Source organism: Rhincodon typus, chromosome 17 (assembly GCF_021869965.1).
Source record: "Rhincodon typus isolate 14 chromosome 17, sRhiTyp1.1, whole genome shotgun sequence".
NCBI lineage: Eukaryota > Metazoa > Chordata > Chondrichthyes > Orectolobiformes > Rhincodontidae > Rhincodon > Rhincodon typus.
Genome location: NC_063348.1, coordinates 3,734,026 through 3,749,762, shown reverse-complemented (window position 1 = coordinate 3,749,762; position 15,737 = coordinate 3,734,026). Strand labels below are relative to the sequence as shown.

The window sequence follows — 15,737 nt, the reverse complement described above, 5'->3', positions numbered from 1 at the left end:
AGACGTTTCATCACCATACCCTAAGTAACATTATCAGTATACCTCCGATGAAGCTTCACGTACCTAATTGTTCCTCTTGGTGAATGAGGTTGCAAGCATGCAGAGACAAAGAATAAGGCCAATCTTCGTAGAAATCATAGAATCCTTACGGTATGGAAGGAGGCCATTTGGCCCATCGAGTCCACACTGGCCCCCCAAAGACCATCCCATCCAGACCGAACACCCCTATCTGTACACCTCTGATTTTCCCACAGCGAATCCACCTAAACCACACATTCCTGGACATTATGGCCAATCCACTTAACCTGCACATCCCTGACACATCTACTTAACCTGTGCGTTTGGACTGTGGGAGGAAACCACATCACCCAGAGGAAACCCACGCATACACAGAGAGAATGTGCAAACTCCACACAGCCACCCGAGAGTGGAATCAAACCCAGGTGGCTGATGCTGTGAGGGAGCTGTGCTAACCACTGAGCCACCATGCCGCCCTAATCTTGCTGCTGCAAACAATCCTGCGTTGTTCCCCTTTGTCAGGCATGTTGCCTTTTCCCACGGGGGTGTTTTCACTGCTTCATTTGGCACTCTACATCAGATTTGCTCCAGAGGCAGAGTGCATTTTGTCTTTTTGTGAGAGATGACTCAATGGCCAAGAATTTTTTCAGAACTGTTCCTTTTCCATCTCCGTCACTTTGGTGAGGATATTCCCAGCCATTGTTTTCTATGTTGTTTCCTCTTGCAATCTGATGTCATTGTTTTAGCTGTAATTAATGCTGCTCTCTCTCCTGTGATGTTTCGTTGTGAAATAGGCAGCGTTATTTCTTTGTCACGGCATTGCGTTATTTCATGTTGCTGTGATGTTTCTTCTGGTGAGTGAGGCATTCCTTTCTCTTGCAAGGCATTTTTTTTCTTGCTATGATAGATCGTTGTTGGATGCTGTGCATGGTTTCCATTTGCAGATGTTCCGTTGCCTCCATTTAAAGTGTGTGAGGCATGGGTTTTTAGCTGCTGAGGAATGCAGCATTACTTTGTATTTCGGGGGATAGTTGATTCCCGTTGAAGGGTACAACCTTGTTTTATTTTTGTGTGGGATGCTGTTTTATTTCCTTTTTGGTTTGCTGCATTAATTCCTGCAGCAAGTGAAGCACCAGTTGCAGACGATGGGTGCGTTATTGCCTCTAGCAACTGTTGTGTTACAAATGTACATACCTATCTTAACGCAGTAGCATTTTGTAGGTCCCTGGTCTGTAGTTTGCTTGTACTATGCAATATTCAATTTATACACTGACCTAAGTGAGGAGTATAGAAATAGACCTTCCTTCAAGTTTTGAACTTAACAAACACTCAGACAGAGTGAAATCAGCTTGCTATAACCTACACAACAACTGGACCAGATAAAGTAGCATTTTTAAATCGTTAACTTTTATGCCTGTGTTAAAATGTGTTTTGTATACTCCCAAATTAATTTTCCCTTTAATTAGGCCAATCTCTAGAGGTAGCTCAGTGTCCAGCTCTGTCCAACTCCTCCTATCAATCTGTCAGGAACTGACTGATCAAGTTTCTTGTGTTTTTTTCCTGATTTGTGAACTTGAAAGGAAAAGTTTGCCCCTTAACTCTTTATCATGTCTTTAATATTATTTATCTTGCACAGCTGAGGAATATTTAGTGTATTCTGGATTAAGGAAAATATTTATTTAAGAGCCATCGCACTATGTCTTCATCCTACCGCAAGACTGCAAGAGGGCAAGATTGTGTGACGATGCATCACTGTCTGTGGGTTCCATGTCTCATTGGTGTATTACAGAGACTTAACCTTTTATACTGTAACGTTTAGGGCTTGGTTTGCCAAACTGTCAGTCAACTCCTCTCTGTGCTTCAAAGGGCAGATATTTATCTCGCCATTCCAGCACTTGACATTTGCTAAGCTCTGATAAATGCCAATCGTGTTAGGTTTCTGGGAGCCTGTAGAATGCAAGGCTACCTCCATTTCCCAGATGGTAGGGAATGTATCTGTACTATAATCAATTAAGTCTGATTTATATGCTAAGATGACATAGAATATATCGTCATCGGAAATGTCGTATGTAATGTCAAATGATCTTGCTGTCTTGCCTCCTTAAGGCAAGATGAAGCCACAGTAAGATGGCTCTTAAATTAAGTTGATATTTTTCTTAACTCAAGCTCTGATTTTTGTTTTATCAGCATGAGACCAAGAAGATTATAGTAATTTAACAGTTTGGCTCACTTGCCTCAACTTAGCTACAAGTTGACTAATTGTTGCTTTTTTTAATACCAATGCAGTAATATTGAAATAATTCATTTCCAAATCCTTGCAATGTAAAAATAATCAAAAAATAAATTCTGTTCTGTTCTGCAGGATGTTGCCATACATTCTCCTGCATTTTTGCAGCGGTATTGTTGCACAGATTCAGGAACTAAATGCTGGCTTTTGCCATGTGTATGTACAATTGCCCATTTGGCATGCTGAGCTTTCTGTTGAGGTGAGCCGTTGTTTTTCTTCTGCAGATGATTATGCATTTCTTTTTCTCCGAAAGAATGCCACACTCATTCCTGTCAGCTGCATGGATTTGTGGCATTACCAGTGGTAATATGCACTGAGTTGCTCTCAGTCAGGCTGAGAATTATTTGTGGCGTTTTCTGTTGTATGGAATACTGCATTGTTTTGTGAAGTTCAGAGATGGAAATACGAGTAAAATGAGGAAACAATGGTGTGATTTGAACAGGAATTTTGTAGGGAAGGTATACAAGATGAGTTTGTACCAGTTCTGTTATCTCCAAGTTTTAGTATTTGTTCCTTTTTAGGGTGATTGTCTCATTCTCTGGAATAGGAAACAAAATTGCATTCAGGAGCAGACACTGTATGTTTCCTTTTGCAAGGAATTTTAGATGGATTCCTTTCCAGAGAGGTGCCTTTGTTTGCAAATATTCCTGTTGTTAGAAAGGAAAACTCACTGTTCGCTGTTGCATTTGATGGTCTATTTACTTTGCTGTGGGGTGCCAACATATTGCTTGTTGCGAAACTTTGCAGGAGTTCCTCATGTGGTGCTTTGCTACCAGTGAGGGATGCTACGTTTTTTCCCCTTTTGTGAGTGTAACATAACAATTTGTTCAAGTACGATGCTTTGCTTTGTTTGCAAGAGATCGTGTAGTGAGAGTGAGTTGTCTTTATTTCTGCTTGTGAGTTGATTAAATGGTGTGAAGCACCCAGCATTGTTCTGATGTGAAGAGCATGCTATTTTTCTGTTCCTTTGCAACGGACTCCCCCTTCCACCTTGCACGTGGACCCCAGCTCTCTTTTCCCCCAGTCCTCCTCAGTACTCCCCCACCAATGTCTCCCAACAACTTAAACCCACCCCCCCACCCCACAAAACATGCACAACTTCTAATAATTGTTTGATTAAATGAAAAGTAAGGAATGGGTTTTCATAAATGGAGGAAAATCTTCACCAGGTTTTGTTCCATTGATAAATGCTCCCTGACATATTTAATGTCTGGTGAATGATTCAAAGATGTATAATGATTAATTCGTGGAATGGATTGCATGATATGTAATTTTGGATTTGAATTGATCGAATTATGTGTTTATATTTAGGGGTTTTAATGTTATCGACAGAATGAGGATGTGATCCTCTTCTGTGCTTTTTCTTGCCCCCTTGACACACTATCACTCTACCTCTCTCTCACTCTCATCCATACCTCACCTGCCTTTCTCTTTCTCTCCCTTTGCTCTTCCTCTGACTGCAGTTTGACTTCATTACTCCTTTCCTACCTTTTTGTCAGCCAAGTGACCCAACGTCATGGCGACAGGGCCTGCGCAAAACTGGTATTGTCTTGGTGCCCCAGAGAGGTCAAAGAGCAGTGGTGAGCTTCTTGCATGCTGAGGTTTCCCATCTCCGAGTTTTTGGTTTGCTGCACGAATATGTCATTGTCCTGCATTTCTATTTCTTTTGGTCTTCCTCTTTCTTTAAGCCTACTAGATTTCAGGCCAGCTAGTTCCCGCAAATGGAGCCAAGCTGACTTCTGATTTCCAAATGAGAGCAACAGATACTCTGGAACTCTACAAGCTAATCTCTTGTACATTTTCACTTAATCTGTGCTTTTTCTTTTTTCTCTGGATACAATTTCCCATCTCCATATATTCCTGAAATTAAGAATCTGGGAATTGCTGTGCAGCACACAGTTAATTCCTAACTCTTGAGTTGGATGGATGGCAGCTATGTGTGGATCTTTGAGTGTTTTGATTGCTTCCATCTCACCTATTTACCTCCCTGTGGATCATCGGGAAAAAAAGGGAGTGTGACCTTTTTGAATGCAAGTGAAAGAGTTGTTATGCTTGTTGCCTTGTGAAAATAGGTTGAAAAGTGCTGTGAGGATATGTGTTGCGTAGGAGCATGGAAATGGACAGGCCAATAAACATTGCAGTTTACCTGGCTACTCTCAAGATTCAAAAATTACCAAACACAATTCTATCTCTCATGCCTACTGCTCACTTTCTCTGCTAAGTCTCTGTGCCAGTCCATTTTGAACCTTTCCACACTCTTCAACTCAACTGTTCTTTTCTCTCCGGTCCATGTTATGAGGCACTCTCCTCTGAAAAGTAGTTAAGTCGAAACTGTTCACGTTCCTAATTCCAGGAATATGTGGCTGCCCGTTAATTGTAAAGTTAGTGATTTCCAAAGAGTTTATAAAGCTTCAATTTGTTTGAACACCCTAATATCTCTTCTCCAATCACTTTCTCCTCCAGTGTGGATACTACCAATTCTCATGATCTCTTCATTCCCAAGTGTCTGATGCAAAGTAGCGGCTGTTTCTATCTCAAGAGGTCCCTGCTGTAATGTGACAGGCAAGAGTAGTGCAGAGCTCTGGATGTGGCCAGGCAGGTTGTTTGTAGAAGTTCATTGTTACCTTGTGTGCACAACAGAGTAAACAAGCTACTACCAGAACACCAGACTTTCCCTCCCCTTACATACTGCAGTCGAATACTGTGCGTGATACACTTCCACTGTTTATTCTCCTTCCAAAGTCTGATTATTTTACACTCTCCAATTTTAGGCAACTTCCACTATTTGGCTGAACTTCACAGATAGTATATTGCTGTTTATTTGACCCTTTGTTCACTTATTTATTGCTGTTCTTCCCCCAGATTTGGTATTATCAGCAAACCTATGCAGCTTTGATTCTATTCCAAGTTTAAACCCTTCATGCATATGGAGTAGCACTGACTAAATCCTTATCCCTAAGATGCATCACTGATAGTCCATCTTTAGAAACAATGCAAGGCAATGAAAGTTAACAATACACAGATATCAACGATCAGGGAAGCTACGGACAGCCAAAGGACATTGCAGCCCTCTCACAAGTATCATGCAAGCTTAGTGGTTGTGGTCTCTGACTGTAATTCAAATGCACAAGATTTAACAACATAGTTTTTTAATGCACCTTGTGGTCCCCTGATTGGTGTGGATTACCAATCAGTCCCCCGATTGTTATGAATTCACGTGGTGTTGCCATTCAAATCCTGCTTATACTCAAACGTTTGCAGAGTTTCACTCAGTCCCTCCTACGCCTTGATGCTAATGGGAGGTAAGTCCCTGTCCTTTACTGGCATATATTATTTGCTGCCTGTGCTTCAGTTTGCTTTCCACTTCCATTGGTCATTCTTTTGGCTCAAGTTTAGTTTTAGCTTTAACTGGCCACTTCCATCACTTAAACTATTCGTTTTATGCATTCATCCCAGGGAGTCAGCTGCTTCTATGTTCAAAGCATGAGTAGTAAGTATATGCAGAATGGTTTAGATAGAGGAGGACAGTGAAGAATAAATGCTGAACACTGGAAGAAAACATCCTCTGGCCACTAATGAGAACAAAATTGCAAATGTCTCCGCGAGTATTTCACTAGCGCTACTTGAAGATGTCTTTGCCACAATGTTGTTGGCACACGTTGACCAGAGGAAGTCTTCTCCAATATTGTTAGTGCTTTATTTTATGGTTCAGAATATATTTTTGGGAGGGTTGCTGCAGACTGTTTCAAATCAATAAACAATAGAAACTGGAGCAGGAAATTCTGTTCAGCCTTTCAAACTGCTCTGTGATTCAATAAGATCATGGCTGATCTGCTTGTGATCAGAGTTTCACATTTCCATCTATCTCCAAAGACCCTTGATATCCCCTTGTCTAAATTGAATGTATCTACCTCTGTCTTAAAACCAATGACCCTGCCTCCATTACTGACAGAATTCCAAAGTTGCACACCCTTCTGAGAGAGAGAAATTCTTGCATCTGTCGTTAAAGGGTGATCCCTTGCTTGAAAACCAGGCCCTCTAATTCTGCACTGACCCATAAGAGGAGATGTCTTTTCCTATCGATCCTGTCAAGACCATTCAGGATCTTAGAGGTACTTATCTTCTTGGATGTTACCAGACATCATAGAGTTCCTTTGTTATTTTTCTGCCACTGGAAAGTAGAGGGGGTTGGGCAACAAATGTTGACCACTGCCGGGTCTGATATCAGAGGAAGAGAAGGCGCTCCTAGCTCTTCCAGCTATTAATGTTGGTTTGGCTTCACTATGGTCCAATAGGCTGTATTTTGCTTCTATGAGCCATGAGGTAGTTTGGTTGGGTAAGAGACACAGGAGACAACAGAAAGACTAAGGGATGCATAACTTCTTGTGGAAAATGAACCTGTCCCTATTACCCCAAGTATTAAAATGGTAGGTTTCTCCTCTTGATGTAAGGCTGAGTGAGCTGTAAACACCTCCAACTGCTCCCATCAGAAGCAATTCAGTTTCTTCCCAAACTATCATTCCAATGGGAGGTAAGTCGTCAACGTTTAACGGCATATTTTCTTTTCTGCCTGTGCTTCAGTTTGTTTTCCGCTTCCATTGGTCATTCCTTAGACTCAAATTTGGTTTACCTCTCGCTGACAGCTCCTGTCACTTAAACTGTCACCCTTGTGCAACCAGTTTACAGGCCCTGCTGCCAAACTGGCTGCGCAGGATGAGGAGAAGAAGGAGCAGCAGTCCCCTGCAGCATGGCGTACTGCCCTCCGCAAAACAGGCAGCTACGGAGCCCTCAACAACTTGCAGCCGCCACGGGAGGAGCAGAAGGGAAAAGACGCAGGCATTGTCCGATCAGCATCTAGTCCCAAACTGACTCTGGCTGAAACCAAGGAAAAGGTATGTGGGAGGAAATGTTGAAACCATTGTTTGAGGGAGATTTCAGTCTGTCTGGCCCTTGGATGGACAGTTCCCACCTGAATATTGCACTGGCCTGGTACATATGTCAGTAACCACTCGGCATTGATGAAAGATTAGTAAAAGAACCAGTTGAGAATCTTTTCGTGCATAAAGTTGGCATAATCTGGAATGCGTGACCCGAAAGGGTGATAGAAGCCTAATTCAAGAATAACTTTCAAAAAGGAAGTAGATTACATTTGAGAAAAAGTAATGTTTGCAGTGCTGAGAAGAAAGAGCAGGAGTGTGAGGCTAATTGGCTGGTTCCTTCAGAGAGCTGACACAGGGATGAAGGGCCGAATGGCTGCATTCTACATAACAAAGCTCTTTGATTCCTGTTGCAGTGCGTTGCCACGGATGCTGCTTTTTCTTTGTTGCAATAAGGCACTGGATAACTTCAGGTCCAAAAGCCAGAGAAGTGACTCTTTTGACCATGCCTAGCCTCCCTAAAAAAATCCAGGGCACCAACATGGTATTGCTATTGTCACTGGATTAGCCATTAGCTGACTCAGCACACTGGGCACCACCAAATCCTCTTTTGAGAGCGGGAACAGGAGGCCTAGCCCTTCTCCACTGGGAGAAATCATAGTAAGGGGCCCAAACAGTGACAAGGTAACCTCTCGGCAGAAGTGGAAGGGACAAAGGCCAGCCACTCCTTTGGGGAGCAGAGGACAGCTACACCCTCTCAGGGGAGTTGTTTCAGCTGTTTTACAAAACAGAGCAAAGGCCAGCCTCGCCCTTCTACAGGTAAGAAAGAACAGAGCCTCCTACCTGTAAGAGTAAGAGTGTGCAAGGACGAGTCAGTGTGCATATACATCTGTGTGTGTGTATGGGAGAGAGATAGAAAGAGAGGTAGAAAAAGCAAATACACCGGGAAGTCAGCCATGTCCTCCTCCGCAGGAAGTAAGAGGGCAAGCACTTGTCAGTACTTAGAGGGCGAAACAGGCCTCAGACTGCAAGCCTGCATAGAAAGTGAAAAATCCCACGTTTCCTGCAGCCCAGATGCATTCATAGTAAATTACCTTAAGTAATCATTAGTTGACAATCCCAACCCTTTTCTGGTCAGAGGATGACTAGTGTTGGACCTGGGTAAGTCACACTCGTGGAAAAGGAAGTTGAGGTTAAGACACACACATCTCCAATTTGCTTTAAATTTTGAGGATAGTCCATGGAGGTTTTGTCAAAGTTAATAAATGTTGCACAACTTAAAACGATAGTGTTGGACATGTCAGAACATAGAGTGGCAACTGTGTACCAGTTTCTCTGCTCCCCTTGTTCTGGAAGTACTGCAGCATGCCTAGATTGAAAGCTATACTTTCCTGCGAACGTTGGTTGGGCATTGTCGATGCATGCACCTGAGCTGTGCTGTACCTCAGCTCCGACCTTCACAAAGCAAAGCTCAGTGTTTATCTGCTCATGTTAACTGGAACCACATGGTGCTAATCTGGTCAAAATTGATTTAGGAAGGGAGGAAGCAGGAGCTAGTCTACCTTCCACATTGACTTATTTGAACTCTAGTCTGGGATAAGCACAGATCGTTATCAGACTCAGTAGATCAACTCTCCTTTCCGGGTGGAAACTGGTCCTTAAAATAATATCAGCTACTCAGAATTGTACCTGGAGTACATACCTGTCAACATTCGACTAGTGCCACATTTGAAATATTCATGTGTGGCTCAGCATGGTAATGGATTTTTAAATCTAAGCACCTAACTGTGTTATACCTGACCCTGGGATTCCTTCGCGGATAGCGAAGAGGGAATTTCATCCTGTTTGGATGGAGGATGATGTGGAGGTGCCGGTGTTGACTGGGGTGGACAAGTCAAAAGTCACATAACACCATGTTATAGTCCAACAGGTTTATTTAAAATTACAAACTTTCGGACCTTGATCAGGTGAACATCACTTCATCTGACGAAGGGGCATCGCTTCGAAAGCTTGTGATTTCAAATAAACCTGTTGGACTATAACCCGGTTTTGTGTGACTTCTGACTTTGTCAAACAATGAATCTTCACTGTATCTCTTTTGAGGTTGTTTAGTGGGCTAATATTGAAGGAGTTTTACTCTTAATCTAACTCCTAGTGTGCTGGGAGTACTTCATGAGACAGTGTAGAAGGGAAAAAACGGTAAGTCTGGTGAATGAGACTCATTAGTTCAACTTGTTTCCAACACTTCACAATGGAACGGTACAACCAGTAGATTAATTTCCAAGTATTACTGGTTTTTGGCTGCCTCCTTGTTTTGAGGCTGTTGTTAACATTTAGCCTAAACTGCACCTGATTTTGCAGTGTTTGTCACGACAGCATAGTGGGAGTCTGACTTTCTAGTTAACCCCTGACATAGTTGACCAGAGCATAAGTAATGGAACTGACTCAAGAGGCTGTTTGCTGTGACAAGTGTTGAAGGAATTTTATCGTGCTGAAAACTGTGGAAAAGTTTTATTAGCAGTTTGGAAGAAGCAGTACATAACCTGTGGTGTATCTTGCCTAGGAGTCTTTAATGGTCACTGTGAAAGAAGCTTTGCTCTTCATCCAAAATATATTCTCCCACCCAGCCAACCTGAGGTGAGATGGTGTGTTGAGAAAGTACTACTGTGCATATAACTTGTGTCTTAACTAAGCTTGGTGTGTTTGTGGTATTCTGAATAAAGTTTTACTTCATATCTAATGTTTGTTATACCTGCTCAGGTACTGTTTGATAGGGATTTTACTCTGCCTCTAATCTGTGCTGTATACTACCTGAGAGTGGTTAATGGGGCTGTTTAAAATGAGTTTTATTTTGAATCCTTTTTCTGCCTGACTTGGAACTCCTTGATAAGCAGAATGGAATGAAGTTTACTAAAATAAAATGTTGTAGCTCTAGAGATCTGAAGTAAGGGCAGAAAATCTTGAGAATACACAGCAGTTCATGCAACATCTGTGGAGATAGAGTTATTGATCAAAACAGTACAATGTTGTCTCTGATGACCTTCGACCTACAACGTTAACTCTGTTTCCCTTTCCACAGATGCTACCGAACTTGCTGAGAATTTCCAGATTTTCTCTACTCTGGGTTTAAACTGTGTTATAGTTGACTCAACTGATATTAACATAGAGTACAATTCTGGATTGACCTGGTGCATTTGCTGTGCATGTAACATATTTTGTGTGTATCCTGCAAGTATTTGATGTGGCTTTTGTAGAGGAAACTTCCATCTCTCTAACCTGTGCAGTACCTTTATCTTGGGACTAATTGATGAGGCGGACTAAATCATTGTGAAGGGCACATTCTCCCCTATCTGACCTATGTTAGAGTTGTCTAGAACTTTTTTTTTAACTGTTGTGCAAGAAACATTACTTTGTGACTTTTTCTGTTTCCAATTACTTGTGTTTTTGACTTGCGATTGTTTTAAAGGAGTTTCACTCTATGTCCATCCTGAATGTTGGATTTTTGGTGGGACAATATAAAGCATGGCATGCTGAAGGGAATAAGGGATTTTGTATGAAGCAAAGTTAAGGAAATTTCCTGTTACGGTTAATTTGTGTTGGATTTGAGGAAAGCTCAATGGGTAGTCGAGCTGCATTATTCTGCGTCAAAGTTAAATAGGTTACTAAGTCATGGTTAAGAGGGTATGAATGTTATCAAAACTTTGTATCCACCCTCTTTTCAGCAAGGAGATTGCTTGATGCTAGTACAGAATGAATTTCACTGTTCAACTAATTCATGCCAGGAATTGTCAGAGTGCTTTCTGGGATGGAATAGAGGAATCCTTGTTAAGTATCTGCATGAACACATTGCTGCTACTAATTGGGAATTGTTGGATGGATCAGAGGGACCTTTTTAAACTGGATTGAAACTGTTGGGAATGGCATGGCGAGGGCTGGAAATCCCGGAGCGGGACTCTGGCGGAGGCATGGCGAGGGTTGGAAATCCTGGAGTGGGACTGCGGCAGTGGAAAGGAAACTTGGACTCTCTAAAGTTATCTTTTCTTTTCTTTTCTTATCTTATTCTAAGTTAATGTGAATGGCGCCATGTACGTACGGCAAAGGTACACACTTTTTGCTGTTTTTACGTCGAATACACATGACAATAAATGATTTAATCAGTCCTTACCTTGCATGGGTTTATAGGATAGTGGAGAAATAAATGTTGCATATTTAATGCCGTTTGTACCTAATCTGGAAGTGCTGGATAGTGCATGTCGAAAGAGTTTAGATTAAGTTATGCTTGACAAGTCAGCATTGAGATTGTTTCACTATTATTTGTGACCCGAAAATGTTTCATTGGCTCTTTACCCAGCATTTAACCCACTGTGTATGTGATACAGGGATGTCCAGAGAACCATTGAGTTAAATTTACCATGTAGTATATTTGGCATGGGAATACAGTGAGCAGGGGAGGAGCTTCCCTTTATCTAACGTGTGTTGTACATGATGCCGTGTAACTAAATGGAAATGTGCTCCAATGTTCTGTACTGGGTGCAACAATGTTGGTTTAGAGTTGACCGTTTGTTTCTGTGCCTTTCAGGAGAAGGAACCCCGATTAGCCCGAGTGCCGCCCACTCCAACAAGGAAGCTCTTCACCATTGGAGATGCCAATGAAGATAAAACTAGGTGGGCAAATAACCTGAGGGAAGCAGTTCATTAGACCAGCATGCATTACTTGGTTTTTGAACTGCTGTTTAGCCAGATACTGCAACTCAATATAAATACCCATGTAATGATCTCAACCATGTTGGTACATAAAAATGTGAAATAAGAGTTAATATAAAGACTAGTTTGATTTTAGCCTGCATCCTAGATGTGCTTTGACAATGCAAGTAATCAAACGGAGTTATATTCTACTGGAGCCAATAGGTAGCGATAGCTGAAGGTGCTACATTAGCCCTTTGACTCCTCTTTATGTTAAGCTGTCTGCATGTAACTGGGAAGGCTCTGTGAGTCTAGATTACATATCAAATGGAAGTCATGAGTCCAAATGTTCACTATTCCAGTGAAGTGTCATCAGCATAGTGTAAATCATGTATTTACTAGGGTATGGGTAACTGTACCAAGATCATCTCCACTTCAAATACCTTAAATACACCTGAAAACTGGAACTGGGGTCTGAATTGACTTCTGATTTCAACATTTAAGCAGATTCTCCCACATTTGATTCTATGCTTGGTTAGAACTTCATAGGGCAGGATTTGGAATGCTGCAGTTGATTTTAGATCCAATGGGTTAAGGAGGGTGATTGTTGTGGCTGTCCATGGCTGTAAAGGTGTTCTGAGCACAAGCTTGGGAATTAAGCAACAAGAAATATAAGCAAGAGTAGGCCACACTGTCCCACAAGCCTTTTTGCCATTCAGTAAGATCATGGCTGATCTTCAGTTGAACCATGGGAGATGGTGGTCAGGTTGGAAGATAGAATTCAGGTCAGAGTATAAAATCTCTTAATCGCAAATTTGAATCTACTCAGTGACTGAGCATTCACAGCTCTCTGGTGGAGAGAATTCCAGATTATCTCCTCCTTATCTTGAGGCCATACCCTCTAGCTCTGAACCCTTCAATTAGGAAACATCCTTTCAACATCTATCCTTTTCCAGTCCCTCAGAATCTGCTATGTTTTAATGAGATCACTTCTTGCTTTTTTAAACTCCTGGACAGTGAAGGCCCAGTTTGTTCAAGCTGTCACCACGAGACGTCCCCTCATCACCTTTTGACTAATCTAGTGAACCTTTGTTGTGATGCTTTCAAGATGCGTATCTCTATCCTTGGTCAAAACTGTTCACTGTATTCCACGTGTGGCCTCACTAAAGTTTTTTGTTTGATTTTCACAACACTTCCTTACAGTTGTACTCCATTCCCCTTGCAAGAAAGCCCAAAGATTATTGTGATGCCATGATGGTTGAATAATCTGGAAGCACTCACTAACTAGTCTTGCTTGAGGTACCTGTCTGTTTGGATGAAGTATTAGACAAGAGATGAGAATGGAGTTGTATCCAAACTGCACTTCAGTTTGGAAAACAAGAAACTGAAGAAATAGTAAAATTTAAGAAAGGTACAGGACTGGATGATAAGAAATATATTCTACCTTACTCACCTCAAAATGTTAATATGCCCCTTTCTTTGCAAATGCTCTCAATCTTGTAAATTAGCTCCCAATTATGTGAAGTTGTGTAATCCAAAGTCCTCACCTTCCCTCTCAGTACTGGAGGAAACCACAGGTTACTGAGTTGATGGCAGCATTCAGATAGTTTGCTCCCCCTGACCAGCTTGTAGTTTAGCTGAAAATGTTTTTTAAAAAATGATAACACATCGAAGAATAGATGCAGAAATATTAATCTAGCCATGAGACTATTAGTCGTTGCCTGCTTCCTGCTATTTGTGATTTTTTTCTTTCTGAATGCAGTGACTCCACAGTCCCTTTGTCCAGAAGTACCTCTTACACACGACAGCGAGAGGATGATGCTGGCAATCCATTGACCAGCCTGACCCGGGCCTCGTCCTATGTACGTAAGCAAACAGAGTTGGAGAGCAGCAAAAGGGATAAAGACTTGAATAACACGATACCGAGTAGCACAGGCAACTCTACGGCTACAGTGTCTGGTTATCCAAAAAGGTTTGTGACCAGTTTGTAGAGAACTCTCTAGCTGCTTGGTAATAATGGGCTTATTTCTTGCCTTTCTTTCAAAGATATTGAACTCTGGGAGCATCTGTGAAGAATAATCAGCGTTAACGTTTCACATCCAGCAACCCTTAGTCAGAAAATGTTAATTTTTTTTTATTCATTCATTGGATGTGGGAATTGCTGGCTGGACCTGCATTTATTGCCCAGAGGGCAGTTAAGAGTCAACCACATTGCTGTGGGTCTGGAGTCACATGTAGGCCAGACCAGGTAAGGATGGCAGATTTCCTTCCCTAAAGGACATTAGTGAAACAGATGGGTTTTTCCTGACAATCAGCATTGGATTCATGGTCATCATTAGACTCTTAATTCCAGATTATTATTGAATTCAAATTCCACTGTCTGCTGTGGTGAGATTCGAACTCAGATCCCCAGAACATTACCTGCATCTCTGGATTAATAGTCTAGTGATAGTACTACTAGGTCACCACCTTTCTTTGCAAACAATATGCCCCTTCCTTTGCAAACACACTCAATCTTGTAAATTAGCTCCTAAAAACTACCTTCCTGCCTCCATGGGCAGTCAGTTCTACATACTCATCATCCTTTATGTGAAGTTGTGTAATCCAAAGTCCTCACCCTCCCTAGTTGTGAGGAAGGGTCACCGGACCTGATACATTAACTCTGATTTTTCTTCACAGAAGATGCCAGACCTGCTGAGCTTTTCCAGCAACTTCTGTTTTTGTTCCTAACTTCGAGCATCCGCAGTTCTTTTGCTTTGTTTTGAACTCTGGGGCTGGTCTTCACCCTTTTAATGAGGTTTGTTTCTCCTTACATTTTATTTACTGTGACATCTTTATTTCCTTATATCCTCCTGGTAAGCATGCTGTTCTCACTCACTAAAATTTTTTGGTTCCTTTGATGAGTTATTGGAATGTGGTGGTTCACTCACTCTTGTTTCATTTGGTGATATTGGTTAACTGGTCGTACTGTGTGTAGGACCTTGCAAAGTTTAGCATCTGTAGCCACAGATTAAGGATTTGTATAAGATAGTTGCACTTCAATTTTTTTTTTGCTTGAGTGCTAATAGCAATGCACAATCTCCATGAGAGGTGAAGAAAGATGACTTGGGCCCACTTAAAGGGTGACACTTAGGCAAATGCTCTCCCAACTGTTTAGATGATCAGCACTAAGCCAGGAGACTGCTCTGATCCAGATTCATGTTACAAGGTGCACTCTACCCCAACCTGATACAAGTCAAATTGCTGCAGAATCTATAAACATTGGCTGACCCAACAGAGTGTTGAGCCCGCTGCCAGTGATGACAGAATACGACTATGATCTAGTAACTTTTCCACCAATAGATATAAAGAGTTGGCATGGATGATATAGTTGTGGAAGAAACGGAGCTGATGCTGGGCTCTTTCACTACCTCCAGTATCTGCTGCTTCTCACGTTATTCTGTGTCTCATGAGTTGCTACTTCTCAAACTGGCTGAATGTAACCGTGCCAGGTTGCAGTGAGGTGTGAGCCTCTCCCCACCACTGAGAGCATTGCCTGGTACATATACTATCAAAATCGGAGAGGCAGCGTATGTTAGAATGCTGCCTACTTGAAATCGCTTTAAACAGTATGTGCATGACAACATATCATCTGCTAAGTGGCCTTATGTATTTGACTTTTAAAATGAGAACAAAAACAAGTAAATCATCATCATACGTAGTCATAGCACTTAACTAACCAAGAATCTAGTCAAGGAGAACATGTGATAGTAGGAACTGCAGATGCTGGAGAATCCGAGACAACAAGGTGCAGGGCTGGATGAACACAGCAGGCCAAGCAGCATCATAGGAGCAGAGAGGCTGACGTTTCGGGCCTAGACCCTTCATCAGAA

At 41.8% G+C, this 15,737-nt stretch overlaps 1 protein-coding gene across 4 annotated transcripts in view; it reads left to right on the top strand.

Annotated features, from left to right (window-relative positions):
• LOC109922981 (protein phosphatase 1 regulatory subunit 12A-like) overlaps window positions 1-15,737 on the top strand; it is a 163,851-nt gene that overhangs the window by 100,185 nt on the left and 47,929 nt on the right. For 3 of the 4 annotated variants that reach the window (XM_048607020.1, XM_048607022.1, XM_048607019.1), the window contains exons 10-12: window positions 6,985-7,197; window positions 11,762-11,847; window positions 13,628-13,837. In XM_048607020.1, coding sequence (XP_048462977.1) covers window positions 6,985-7,197; window positions 11,762-11,847; window positions 13,628-13,837 — 509 coding nt within the window. The remainder of the gene's footprint in view (window positions 1-6,984; window positions 7,198-11,761; window positions 11,848-13,627; window positions 13,838-15,737) is intronic. The other variant, XM_048607023.1, reaches the window with a different exon arrangement.